Source organism: Aulonocara sp. 'chitande type north' Nkhata Bay, linkage group LG10 (genome assembly GCF_057382095.1).
Source record: "Aulonocara sp. 'chitande type north' Nkhata Bay isolate Kocher_YH1m ecotype deep benthic linkage group LG10, A_spYH_male_GT1.1, whole genome shotgun sequence".
In the NCBI taxonomy this organism is placed as follows: domain Eukaryota; kingdom Metazoa; phylum Chordata; class Actinopteri; order Cichliformes; family Cichlidae; genus Aulonocara; species Aulonocara sp. 'chitande type north' Nkhata Bay.
In genome coordinates this window covers 34,541,345-34,554,159 of record NC_141353.1, presented here as the reverse complement: position 1 = coordinate 34,554,159, position 12,815 = coordinate 34,541,345, and the positions used below count along the sequence as shown (strand labels likewise).

Genomic DNA, 12,815 nt, shown 5'->3' with positions numbered 1-12,815 from the left:
ACATTAGATGGTAATTTGCCTCTGGAATAGTGCAAGTGAGTTCTGATGAAGCTCTCAGACAGCTACTGGTTGATGTATATGGATGTGACAGGAAGTCACAAGTTGCCTTGATTGATATTCTCTGGCATGTTAACCTTGTGAAGCTGTGCCAAGCCCATGTGACATTAAATGACAAAACCACAATTTTTCCTCTTTTTTTTCCTTTTTTTTTCTTTCCCCTTTCAACTGTCTCCTCAAGGGGACAACCTGACATTTTAAAAGTCTGTTATTTTGCCTCAGCAGGCACTTGCCATATTGGGAGCTTTGTCCTTCAGGTACCCTACAAATGTAGTTTTTAGAATTATTTGCATGGAATCAGCACACAGCTGAGCTCAGGCGGGGGATTCTACAGAATATCTTTTTCATTTGAAACATGCATTCCCATGGTTCTGAATCAAAGCGCAGATGATACCTTTATAGTTGCAGTTGTAAAGGTATCAGTATGCAGTGCATTGCTATAAGATATGTCTTTGGTTTAGCTTAGGGTTAAAAATGAATAATGTACAAAGTGTAGAAAGAGCCAGAATGATAAAGCTTATAGCTTATGTTTGTTTATAATGAAGAAATCCTCAGAAACCGATGTTGCTTCATTCCATCCATCCATCCATCTTCATCCGCTTTATCCGGGGCCGGGTCGCGGGTGCAGCAGCCTAAGCAAAGAGGCCCAGACCTCCCTCTCCCCAGCCACCTCCTCCAGCTTATCTGGGGGAATACCAAGGCGTTCCCAGGCCAGCCAAGAGATATAATCTCTCCAGCGTGTCCTGGGTCTGCCCCGGGGCCTCCTCCCGGTGGGACATGCCTGGAACACCTCACCCAGGAGGCACCCAGGGGGCATCCTTGTCAGATGCCCGAACCACCTCAGCTGGCTCCTTTCGATGTGGAGCAGCAGCGGCTCTACTCTGAGCCCCTCCCGGATGGCCGAACTTCTCACCCTATCTCTAAGGGAGAGGCCAGCCACCCTTCGGAGGAAGCTCATTTCTGCCGCTTGTATCCGCGATCTCGTTCTTTCGGTCACTACCCACAGCTCGTGGCCATAGGTGAGGGTAGGGACGTAGATCGACCAGTAAATTGAGAGCTTCGCTTTTACACTCAGCTCCCTCTTCACCACGACGGACCGGTGCAGCGTCTGCATCACTGCAGCTGCAGCCCCAATCAGTCTGTCGATCTCCGGCTCCCTTCTCCCATCACTCGCGAACAAGACCCCGAGATACTTGAACTCCTCCACTTGGGGCAGGAACTCATCCCCGACCCGGAGTGGGCACTCCACCCTTTTCCGGCTGAGAACCATGGCCTCAGATTTGGAGGTGCTGATCCTCATTCCCGCTGCTTCACACTCGGCTGCGAACCGTTCCAGTGCGAGCTGGAGGCCCTCACCCGATGAAGCCAACAGAACCACATCATCTGCAAAAATCAGAGATGAGATTCTGAGGCCACCAAAGCGAAAGCCCTCCGCCACTTGGCTGCGCCTAGAAATCCTGTCCATAAAAATTATGAACAGAACCGGAGACAAAGGGCAGCCCTGGCGGAGCCCTGTTGCTTCATTTATTTACTAAATGGCAACTTTATGCTCAGACTTTGCTGCAGGTATCTAATATCTAATACATATACAGTAAGTCTTACATGTATACAGACAATCAAACCCGAAATACATGTATAGAATATTTGGAAAAGAATGTAGTGTTTTTTTTTTCTTTTTGTTTATTAACCTTGGTTCAAATTTTTCATTCACTTCACACTGTCTTACAGTTGTCACACCTTGTTAATGTGATATGAATACCAAAATATTTATCCACAGTGCTCATGTTGTATAATCTTTTGTTTGTTTCCTATTCATTATAGACTAGATATGACAAGTGAGACCTGTTTAATTCTTCTGTCAGAGATTTGCAGCATTTTGCTCCATGTTAAGGCTTTCACTGTGTGACAAATCCTAATTGGTCATAGAGAGTACCTTCAGGGCAAAATGTACCTGATGCTGAGAATTGTGTTGCTCTAATTGGGTTTGCCCATAATCTGCTGCTGCTAGAGAGCCTCATGCATAAGCAGCATGGAAATCGTGTAATACTTGGAATTAGCTGCCAAAATGTTTGATTTAATTAATCAAAATTAGCTTCCAGCCTTGGAACACACTCGGCGGAAACTCTCTAGTGGAGGTTGGCAAGTCCCGGGATATCTGCTTGCCCATACATATGCAATATAGCAGAAGAATGTAGTTATTTTCAAATATTGTTCAGCAATGGTGCGGATGATATGGTAACGGTAGAGTTTGGAAAGTATTTATTCCAGTGATTATATAAAAGCAGCATTTAGTCTGGATACTGCCTCCATGTGGTACCTGTGCAAACAATTTGTCTGCATTCAAGCTATTGGTGCTGCATATTACATGCATTGTTGCTGGTTCTAAGGTCATAATAGGGGATCTTTTACAGATACATTTGGAAGTAATTACATCACTTTTATGCCATTGACATTCAATATGAGTTTGTATTTTGTTGTGCAAATAACTGCCTGCACTCTCACAGATTTCTCTTTGGTGACTGACTCTCCATATGTGTGTTTAGATTCAGGATTTAGCCATCCGTTGTATTCAAAAAAACATCAAGAAGAACCGTGGAGTGAAGGACTGGCCATGGTGGAGGCTCTTTACCACAGTGCAGCCCCTCATTAAAGTGCAGCTCACAGAGGACCAGATGCGGAGCAAAGATGTGAGCAAACCTCACCCAACCTGTTGAATCTTTAAGGATTTAATATATTTTTAAATGCATTCCGTGTCTGCACTATTCTACATACTGTCATCACTGTTGACATTGACCTCCAACATAACATAACATAACATGTATCTGATATAAAACAGCTATATTCTGTATTCCAGGAGGAGATTCAGCAGCAGAAATTGAAGCTTGAGAGAGTGGAGAAGGAACGAAATGAGCTGAGACTCAATACAGATCGATTGGAGAGCAGGGTGGGTCCCCCTGCCTATGGTAGTGCATTCTGGATAGTTTTTGGAGATTTATGGTGCAGTTGCACTCTTTATTTTATTTAAAGATTTGATTACCTACTTGCACAGGAACTGTGGCCAGTAGTTTGCAACTTTGCATAACACCCCGTGTGCGTCTGCCTGTTTGTGATCAGATCGCAGACTTGCTGGCAGAGCTCGCTGATGAGAGAAGCACAAGTGAGTCAGCATCCCAATTGCTGGAGGCTGAGACTTCTGAGAGACTGCGCTTGGAGAAAGATATGAAGGATCTACAGGCAAATAAACATGAAATATATATATATGAAAGATGCACACTTAAAATTTATAGTAATTCTGAAGTTCAGTTTATTATGACTGACATGCTCTGTGTGATTATTGACTGAATTTGTGCATTCCAGGCAAAGTTTGATGCCATGAAGAAACAGTTAGAATCGCAGGAGATGGAGGTGATGGAAGCACGACTCATGAAAACATCAGAGCTAAATGGGGAGATGGACATTGATGATGAAGATGCTGGTTAGTAGAGCAAGACACTGATATCTAACATTTGGTCGTGACACCAGAGATTGCTACATGCAAGATCGAATTTGAAGATAATTCGGAGAAACTTTTCTCTGTTTTTTTGAATAACATAGTCTCGGTCATCAGTGTTTTTTAAGCATTTGTTTTAAATTCCCTAATTAATTGCACCCTGCGACACTTTCAGCAGCTTACCTAAGCCTGCCTAATGGGCATGTCAGCTCAGGTCAGAAGCATAATTTACTGAACCACTCAGACCAGCATTATGTGCACAGTTTGAAAAATCTCCCTTATACTAATTGTAGCTGCAGGAATGAATGGCTTTGTTCAGCTGTTTCAGCAGGAGACATGGCAGTAAGACTTGGTCACATCCTGCATAATACTGTTAAGTATATTTTCCAAGTTTAGGATTAACCGCTAGGAGATTAGGATGTCTGCTCCCAGGCATACAACTAATTCTTGTTTCTGATTGGTCTCCCCCTGCTGGGAAAGAGAGCGCCTGCTGAGAGCATATTGTCCATGGGTCTTTTTTTTTTTTTTTTTATATCTGTGTTCCCACCTCCTTCAACCCACCTCAGCAGACAAGCCATTACAGAGCATATCAGAATTCTTAGATGAATGAGAAAGTAATCGGTGGGATCAGAGCTGGTGGCCCTGCAAGTTGTCATTATGCTATATATATGCTAATGAGCAGCACTGATGGAGGAGCCTGTGTTGGTATGTGAAGGAGAAGTGGACAGCCTCTAAAATGATAAGGCTTGGAAATGAACCTGAACCCAAATGTCTGTCTGGCTGCTGTTATAGTTCTGATAGCCTATGACAGCTCCAGAATTAAGGTTGCCTAAGAACTGTGGAAAGTGCCACTTAGACATGTCCTCCTCTAACTACTGTTGTGGTGTGCTCTGAATTCCTATCTCAGGTTTATTCAAGATAAGAGCTAAAACACAAAGCCTTCTTTGTAGTTTCCTGTTGAATACCTTGACCTTGTAAGTTCAGCATCTGATTAAGCAAAAGTTTTATTTCCAGAAAGATTATTTTATTTCAGTCTTTGAATGTGATAATCATCGCAGCCAGTGCAGTGCACTCCAAAATCCCACGCATCCATCATGTCTGTGGTTTTTACGCCTCTTCCTCTGTGTACCTGGCTGGACCTGCATTAAAGTCAGGAAATGCTCAAATGTCACACAGACATTTTCTAAATTGCATGTCTTTCCTCTAGGAGGAGAGTGGCGGATAAAATACAATCGAGCCGTTCGTGAAATGGACTTTGCCAAAAAGAAACTTCAGCAGGAGTTTGATGACAAGCTGGAGACGGAACAGCAGAGCAAAAGACATGTAGAGAGAAAGGCAAGAGCAAATTACAACTTGAAATAATAATAAAAAAAAAAATCTAAATTAATTTGTCTCACACTTATAACATTTTAATTGTGGAAATGTAATAGTAATACTAGGTGTTGCACTTTCATTAAAGAATTGTGTGTGTGTGTGTGTGTGTGTGCTGCAGCTGGCTGATTTGCAGACGGATAATGAGGATTTGCAGCGCTCTGTGCAGCAGCTGAAGAAAAAGTGCCAGAAACTGACTGCCGAGCTGCAGGACACCAAGCTTCATCTGGAGGGCCTGCAAAGTCGCAACCATGATCTGGAGAAGAAGCAGAGGAAGTCAGTTCAACTGCCTGTCCAGTTCTCTTGCATAAACACACATTGCAGAGAGCATATAGCTCTTTTCTCCTCGGATTAAGCAGCACTGGTCTACTCGCCTAATGCTAAAGTTTTCTTTAATTTGAACAGTGACTGAGATGTTCTGTAATCTGTGGAATTGCATTAGCTGAGAAAATGACTCAAGACTTTAAGCACTTGAGAAGCTATCACTGTGGCAGAATGTGATCTCTCCCCTGTGGCTAATTGAAGATGCTCTGTGGGTGAAATTATTTTCGGCTGCGCTTCAGAGAGAAAAACAGAGAATTACAACAAGCTGACAGCATGAAACACTTAGCTGTTAAGTTCACTAACCATAAGTGTTTCTGCCCTAGACAATTGAAGAAAACATTTTGCACATTATTACAACCCAATGGTAAATTGATGGCTATTAGAGGGGGACAGAAGTGGAGGCTAAAATAGAACCGATGATAGCCTGGCGCCTCCCGTATAACAAAGTCAAATTCTCTGAGTAACATACTGTGCACAGAAATGAATGATGCAGAGATCTATTTCTGAGAGATCTTTCTTTAAGCTGATTTGTTAGTTTAGAGTTTAAAATATTTTTTTTGTGTGTGTGTGTGTGTGTGTGTGTGTGTGTTTTCCAGATTTGACCTGGAGCAGAACCAGGCTCAGGCTGAGGTACAGAGGGAAAGGAGCCAGAGGGAGAAGCTGGCTCGAGAGAAAGACATAATGACTGGTGAGATGTTTAACCTCCGCCAGCAGCTGCAGGTAGGCTTCTCTCCACTACATACTCCACATGTACTCTAATGCCCTCTCTTGGGGACAACATGTCTGATGTTTCTGCTCTCTGTATGATATAACTAGGCTGGTCCAGATGTATGTTTTACAGCATGCCTTCTGCCTGCAGGACAAGGACACTGAATTGTGTGGCATGAATGTAAAGGTGCAACAACTGGAGGCAGAGCTACAGGATTTGTCCTCCCAAGAGTCAAAGGATGAGGCCTCACTTGCCAAGGTCAAGAAGCAGCTTCGTGACCTCGAGGCCAAGGTGAAAGACCAGGAGGAGGAGCTGGATGAACAGGCTGGAAACATCCAAATGCTGGAGCAGGTACAGAGGGGTGCAAATATGGTTCAGCTAGGAGTTCTTCTTGCTAATTGTTGCATATGTATCTCTCTCTCTAATACATGTTTGTCTCACATGTCATTTATATGTTATGTCTTCAGACTAAGCTGCGGCTTGAGATGGAGATGGAGAGGCAGCGGCAGACCCACTCTAAAGAGATTGAGAGTAAAGATGAAGACGTAGAGGAGATCAGGAGATCTTGCAGTAAGAAGGTAGCCACTAATCATTCTTGCAATTTCTGCAGTTTTTTTTCTTATTTATGGCCTTTTTTTGTTGACTAACATTTACTCAGGGCTGTTTACTGCAGTACTCAGTAACACACTTTTTTCATGCTTGATTGAAAGCACAAAAAATAAGGGAATTTATGTTGATGATTTCTTTGTTGTAACAATGCTTCTGAGCAATAAATCTTATACTGTTGGAAAGCCTGTTTATTTCCCCTGAAATGGTGTCACAGTTGTAAGGAAAATGCATCTGTGGGTTTAGCACCTCAGTTGAGTATGTAGGTTGTGCCCATGAAAGACTTGCCAAATCTTTTCTGCCAGTGCCAAAGTGTTTATTCTGCTATTGACTCTTGTTTGGTGTCATTTATTGAAGTCTATGATTGAAGTCTGAAAAAACAACCTATTGGCAATTAAAAAATGTTTTCATTTAGCAAAAAGGGAACTGGTACTATGTAGAAAAGCCATACACAGCCTGGCATCTCCTGCTCATGCTGGTCACCAGCTTGGTCACACACTGCTGTGGGATGGCATCCTATTTTTCAACCAGCATTTGTTGCAAGTCAGCCAGTGTGGTTGTGTTGGTCACTCTGGCACAAACAGCATGTCCAAGCTGATCCCACAAATGTTCAGTGGAGTTGAGGTCAGCACTGCAGACAGACCATTCCATCCTCTACACTCCCCAAATACTGTAGGTCAGGGGTGTCAAACTCAAATACACAGTGGGCCAAAATTCAAAACTGGAACAAAGTCGCGGGCTAACGCTAATATTTATTGAAAAAAAAATCTTCCTCTAGATATAAGAATGAATCTTTTCTTATGGACTCAAACAAGTTTTGCTGAAAAACTGAATATGGAACAAGCAAAGCTTAATACTAAACAATATATATATTAACTGTACCAGTAGGCCAGCTCTAATAGTAATTTGGTATGGCTTCGCGGGCCAAATGTAATTAGGCTGCGGGCCAAATTTGGCCCGCGGGCCAGAGTTTGACACCTATGCTGTAGGTAGTCTCTGATAAACCTCGCTCTCTGTTTCTCTGTGAGGAAGATGCTCCACCACACTATCACACTGCCTCCATCAAAAGCTGTTACCCTATCGGTGCAGCAATCAGAATAGTTTTCTCCACATCTTCTCTGCAATTTGAATCTATGATAGGTCCAGATTTTGCCTACGGCAGTCTATCTTTGAACATAATGTTCTTCCACATTTTCAGGTGCCAGTGCAAATGTTGCAGACACCAGTGCAAAGGGGCCTGACCATGAAGGGCAGTCATGGCAGGCCTCCTAGCAGCCCTATTAGATGGAAGTGTGAAGTCTTTTCTGGACTACCTGGGTAGAGAGCTATTAGCAAGTTTTTATTTTTATTTTTTATGGGCACAACCTACCTACTCAACTCTGCTGCTCAACCTACAAATGAATTTTCCTTACAAATGTTGCACCATTAAAGGGGAAATAAACAGGCTTCCCAAAGATATGAGATTTGTTACTAAAATGATTGTTACAACAAAGAAATAATTGAATAATTAAAATTTCTATGCACATAGCCCAGTTTATGAAGTTCCTGAATTCATTACTTTAATTTCACTTCATCTAGGTACACATGCTGTATTGCTTTATGCCTCCCTACGAGTTATAGCTGTGGGCAGGGATTTTTGGATGTCCATCCATCTGTCCCACAATTTGTGGACACTTTCTGCTGTATGCCTTCAGGGAATTTTTTTGAAACTTTGTATACATTTTGAATTGGTTCAGTTTTGGTCAAATGTCACAGTGACTGATGTGTCTTAATTTGGAGGCAGAAATAATTATAGGATTTATTTGTTGCTATAGGTTTGAGAATTTTATAGAACTATCTAATATGAAAAAACAAATTGGCTTTTGATCTTAATGGTTTAGACTTGGTGTCCGTCAAATTGAAGTGAGTCTGGATAGTCATGGATGTAAACTGCAATGGCTTCTTACAGTTGCAAGGCAGTCATTGCAACTGCAAATGTAATGTATTCTTTAAACTGTTATTTTATTCCATGTGTCTTATTAAGTAGAAAGAAGTTAAATGGATTTCTATATTTAAAATTTTTTAATTTGACATAATGAAGCATCATGTGTGATTAATCTTAAGGCTACCAGGTCTGCTTTTGGGGGATCTATTTGTCTTTGAGAGCAGCCGTGTCTAGCAGGACGGTCGATGGTATGTAATGTCTGACTTTATCATGGATCCAGCATTTGTGCATCTTGACACTGTGTTCTACAGCTGAAACAGATGGAGGTACAGCTGGAGGAGGAGTATGAAGACAAGCAAAAAGTGTTGCGAGAGAGACGAGAGCTGGAATCCAAACTGCTGAATGCTCAGGACCAGGTACTGTCATTACTCTGAACATATCCGTGTAGTCAAGTCTGTGCAATTTAGTGTCTGCCACTTGTTTTGATTGGAAAGAAAATGCTTTTGAGTCTCAAGGGTTGCTATAGGTTTTCAAGGAGGAAAGTAACGATGCTGGGCTATAAAGGAGTGGTTTGTCATTCAGGTGAGCCAGAGGGATGTGGAGACAGAGAAGAGGCTCAGGAAAGACCTGAAGAGAACCAAAGTCCTTCTGGCTGATGCACAGATTATGCTGGACCACCTGAAGAGTAATGCCCCCAGCAAGAGGGAGATCACTCAGCTCAAAAATCAAGTACATCCCTTTGAACATTTTGGCATCTGCCTGCGCCCAACATAGCACGGATGTGTAATATACTTAATGATACAACAACAGAAAGCATGCTTTGAAATGTGTATTATGCACAAATCAACACAAATGAAAAAATCCCAGATTCCGGAGCTCAGTTCCACTAACGTTTGTCCCAACACCTCTTCTTCCTCCTGTTTTCTCACAGCTTGAGGAGTCAGAGTTTACTTGTGCAGCATCAGTGAAGGCTCGAAAGAGTATGGAGCTGGAAATAGAGGACTTGCATATCCAAATGGAGGATATGGTCAAAGCGAAGATGTCGGTAAGTTTTGACATCTGTTAACAATGTATCCTGAGGGTGCAACATATGTCGTCAAGTGGAACCGCACAAATTGTGTTCCAATTACCCACTTGACTAAGCTTGAATGCCAATATGTTCTGCATATGTTTCTATTGCTGTATGTTTTTGCATCTGTAACTCAGTCGATATTGTGCACGATATCACACATTCATAGATAATGAAATGTACTTACCTTTTTTCATGTTCACTTTTGATGAGAGGGAAATAATTTGCATAAATGTTTCTATACCCTTCTTTTGATGAGCAAATTAAACCAAAAACAACAAACAATGTTTAATTAACTGAGGGCTGGTGCCTGTCAAATTTTCTCTCTTCAAAATACAGCAGGGCTCGAACATTAATATGCATACATCATCAGCCCATGGTGGAATATTAAAATAATAAATGCCCTTTGGCATATGTCGGATTTCAACATTTTGCTCTAATGGATAAATAAGCTTTGTTGAATGTGTTTTGTTTTTTGCTTGCTCATTAATGGGTGTCTCATGAGAGTACTGCCTACATTTTAGACTCATGGACTGAGGATGTTTGTCTCTCTCGGGATGACACACAGAGTGCTATGTGCCTGTGCTTTGCTTGTTAATTGCTGCATTTATGGCAAGGGAAGGTCTTGTAAATGTCTGAGATTAGAGAATGCATATTGAAGGCCTGAGCCTCCCCCTGATCACAGAGGATGAACTCTAAATGGGACATCACCAGTATGCTGCACTGGCTGCACTTTTCCCTGCCTAAATGAGCCAATTGATTATCTCCAATTGGTCTTATCTTCCAGCCAGAACCCTGTCCAGATTGTGTTTCATTGCTATTAGATGAGATTCCCAGACTGCCACGGCCAGGCCAACTAATGACCATTTATCATATTCAATAGCTCATGAATAAATCCTGCCATTCTAAACTAAAGTGTGTGTTTCTCGCTCTGTTTGTGCCTTAGTTGGAGGAGCAGCTCAGCCGTCTGCAACGAGAGAAGAATGACCTGCAGTCACGCATGGAGGAGGATCAGGAGGACATGAATGACCTGATGAAGAAACACAAGGCTGCCGTAGCTCAGGTAGTCCTGCCTAAAACTTTAAACATCTGTTTGAATGCCAAGAAAAATGGAGTGTATTGCCTTCCGTTCAGCTCGAGAACTTTGTCAAGTATCTACTGTTAAGAACTTGGCTGTTCTTCAATACTGTTGCATTTGGTTGTATATTTTGTATTAGTGTAGTTGCACTTATTTTTGAAACATTAACATTATTTTCTCCAGTAGTGTCTTTGAAATTTGGAGGATATTCTCAGCTAAACATGGGGGTATAATCTGTTGTACAGCAGACTACATGACCAAATATTTGACTTGGATATAATCTTGGACATTTGCATTGACAGTAATATAACAGATAACTGAGGCATACATGAACACCAACACACCTGACTCTCTGACTTTTTTTCTCTGTGCATGCATGCATGTGCATACTAGTCTGCCAGGGACTTAAGCCAGATCAGTGACCTGCAGGCCCAGCTGGAAGAAGCCACAAAGGAGAAGCAGGAGATCCAGGAAAAGGTAAAAAGAAGTATTCAAAAGCAATACAGCTCCCTGCCAGGAACCTGCCTGCTGCCTCAACACTTCTTTCTGATTAGGCTTTAGCTTTTCACTGTGTTCTCTGATTATTTTGACCAAAAATGCTCCTTTTATGTGGTAGCGTGCTTTCTTCCAGCCATTGCAATTTACATGTAAATAGTAGAAATCAGAGAAAAAGTGTCAAGGAGCAAATTTTCCCCCTCAGAATTCTTACAGTATTTAAAGGAAGGGTGGAGTACATAAACTTAACAGCCGATTAAGATGGAATAACTATTTAGGTGAAGAAGTAATTTTAGTCCTTTCAACAATCATCCCTGAACTTCAGCCAACCAGCTTTGGTCTAAATGTTTTTTTTCATTTGTAGTTCTGTTGTTATATCATTTTAAAGAAGAATATCAGGTTAATAAAGATGGCAATTGGAAGCAAGTAAGAAAATAGTGTTTTCGATATCAGCTATTGGTATGAAAAAAATGTAATAGCTGGAGATAATAGCAAAACCTTGTTACTGTGCAAGGCCAGTTTATTTTATGCATGATGCATGATGTATATGGTTACTCCAATCAAGTGAAAAACCCTGAAGATTCCTTTTTGCTCTGACACAGACACACACACAGCGGATGCTTGCAGCAGAGTCATGTTTGAAATGTCAACCCATGGCGTTGTAGAAACAGATGGCCCTGTGCCAGTCATTTCTGGCTTTTGTGTCACCCCAAGCACCAACAGCTAGCTAGTGTACCTACATGAACATTCAATAAAAATAAGTGTCACTGGTTAGGACTGCAGGCAAGCTAGTTGAATACTAAGAATTTTAGTCTGGCTTTGTCTTTCCCGAGTAAGCAATGCGTTCCCTAAAAACACGTGATCTGAAGTTTGGAACATACGTTGCTCCAAAACCTGTATCTTTATACTTTTCAGTATTAATGATGCCTTCACAGATGTGCAAGTTAGCTAGTGCAATGTGCTCTAATGTATCTGCCAGCCATCACAAATGCAGGCTTTTGAACTCTGTACTGATAGAAAGCCAAATGATACATCTTCTCTTTAGAACAGAAAACAAAGAAATCATAAAGAATTTCAATCCATCTTCAATGATCTCTGGCTCAAAGAAGACCCAGCTGTGTTTAAATTTTGTGTTTTGTTTTTTTTGTTTTTTTTTCTTAGCGTGGTAGAATTTTACAGCAACTGTGTTCACTCACAGTGCCGAAGTATTCCCGAGCCCTTGTAGAGGTTTTCACTGAAGAATCTGAACGCATCTGTCCCCTGGTCGTAGATGTCTTTGGATTCTGTGATGTTATGTATTTTAGATCACAAATGAAAGATAATTTTTAAATTCTTGAACTTTTGATGAAAGAGCCCTCATCTTTTACTTCTGGAAAAGTCAGAAGATGCTCTTTTTGTGTCTCATTACAGATTTTTTTGCTGAATTTATAGTGAAAATCTTTTCAAGTTTTTGTTTAGCATTACACAAGTTGCCCATTTTTTTTTCAACATTATGTTTATTAAAGTTTTACATATATGCATATATAAAGTACATAAGTTGCCCATTTTGTGTAATATAGTGTTTGTGTTTATAGTTTTTGGTTTTGGAAAAGCACAATTAATCTCCAGGAAAATGTTTTTTTACGACTCTGTGGCTGGGGAACTGAAATCCTATATCCATCTTTGGGTATAGTTTATTGAACTGTTGGACTT

At 41.3% G+C, this 12,815-nt stretch overlaps 1 protein-coding gene across 5 annotated transcripts in view; it reads left to right on the top strand.

Annotated features, from left to right (window-relative positions):
* The window catches only part of LOC147321278 (unconventional myosin-XVIIIa-like), a 61,025-nt gene that overhangs the window by 36,617 nt on the left and 11,593 nt on the right, over window positions 1–12,815 (top strand). For all 5 annotated transcript variants that reach the window (XM_086309642.1, XM_086309639.1, XM_086309644.1 and 2 more), the window contains 14 exons: window positions 2,601–2,744; window positions 2,912–3,001; window positions 3,172–3,291; window positions 3,415–3,532; window positions 4,755–4,882; window positions 5,040–5,194; window positions 5,839–5,962; window positions 6,102–6,302; window positions 6,419–6,529; window positions 8,793–8,897; window positions 9,064–9,210; window positions 9,413–9,526; window positions 10,497–10,613; window positions 11,022–11,105. In XM_086309642.1, the coding sequence (XP_086165768.1) occupies window positions 2,601–2,744; window positions 2,912–3,001; window positions 3,172–3,291; window positions 3,415–3,532; window positions 4,755–4,882; window positions 5,040–5,194; window positions 5,839–5,962; window positions 6,102–6,302; window positions 6,419–6,529; window positions 8,793–8,897; window positions 9,064–9,210; window positions 9,413–9,526; window positions 10,497–10,613; window positions 11,022–11,105 (1,758 nt within the window). The remainder of the gene's footprint in view (window positions 1–2,600; window positions 2,745–2,911; window positions 3,002–3,171; window positions 3,292–3,414; window positions 3,533–4,754; window positions 4,883–5,039; window positions 5,195–5,838; window positions 5,963–6,101; window positions 6,303–6,418; window positions 6,530–8,792; window positions 8,898–9,063; window positions 9,211–9,412; window positions 9,527–10,496; window positions 10,614–11,021; window positions 11,106–12,815) is intronic.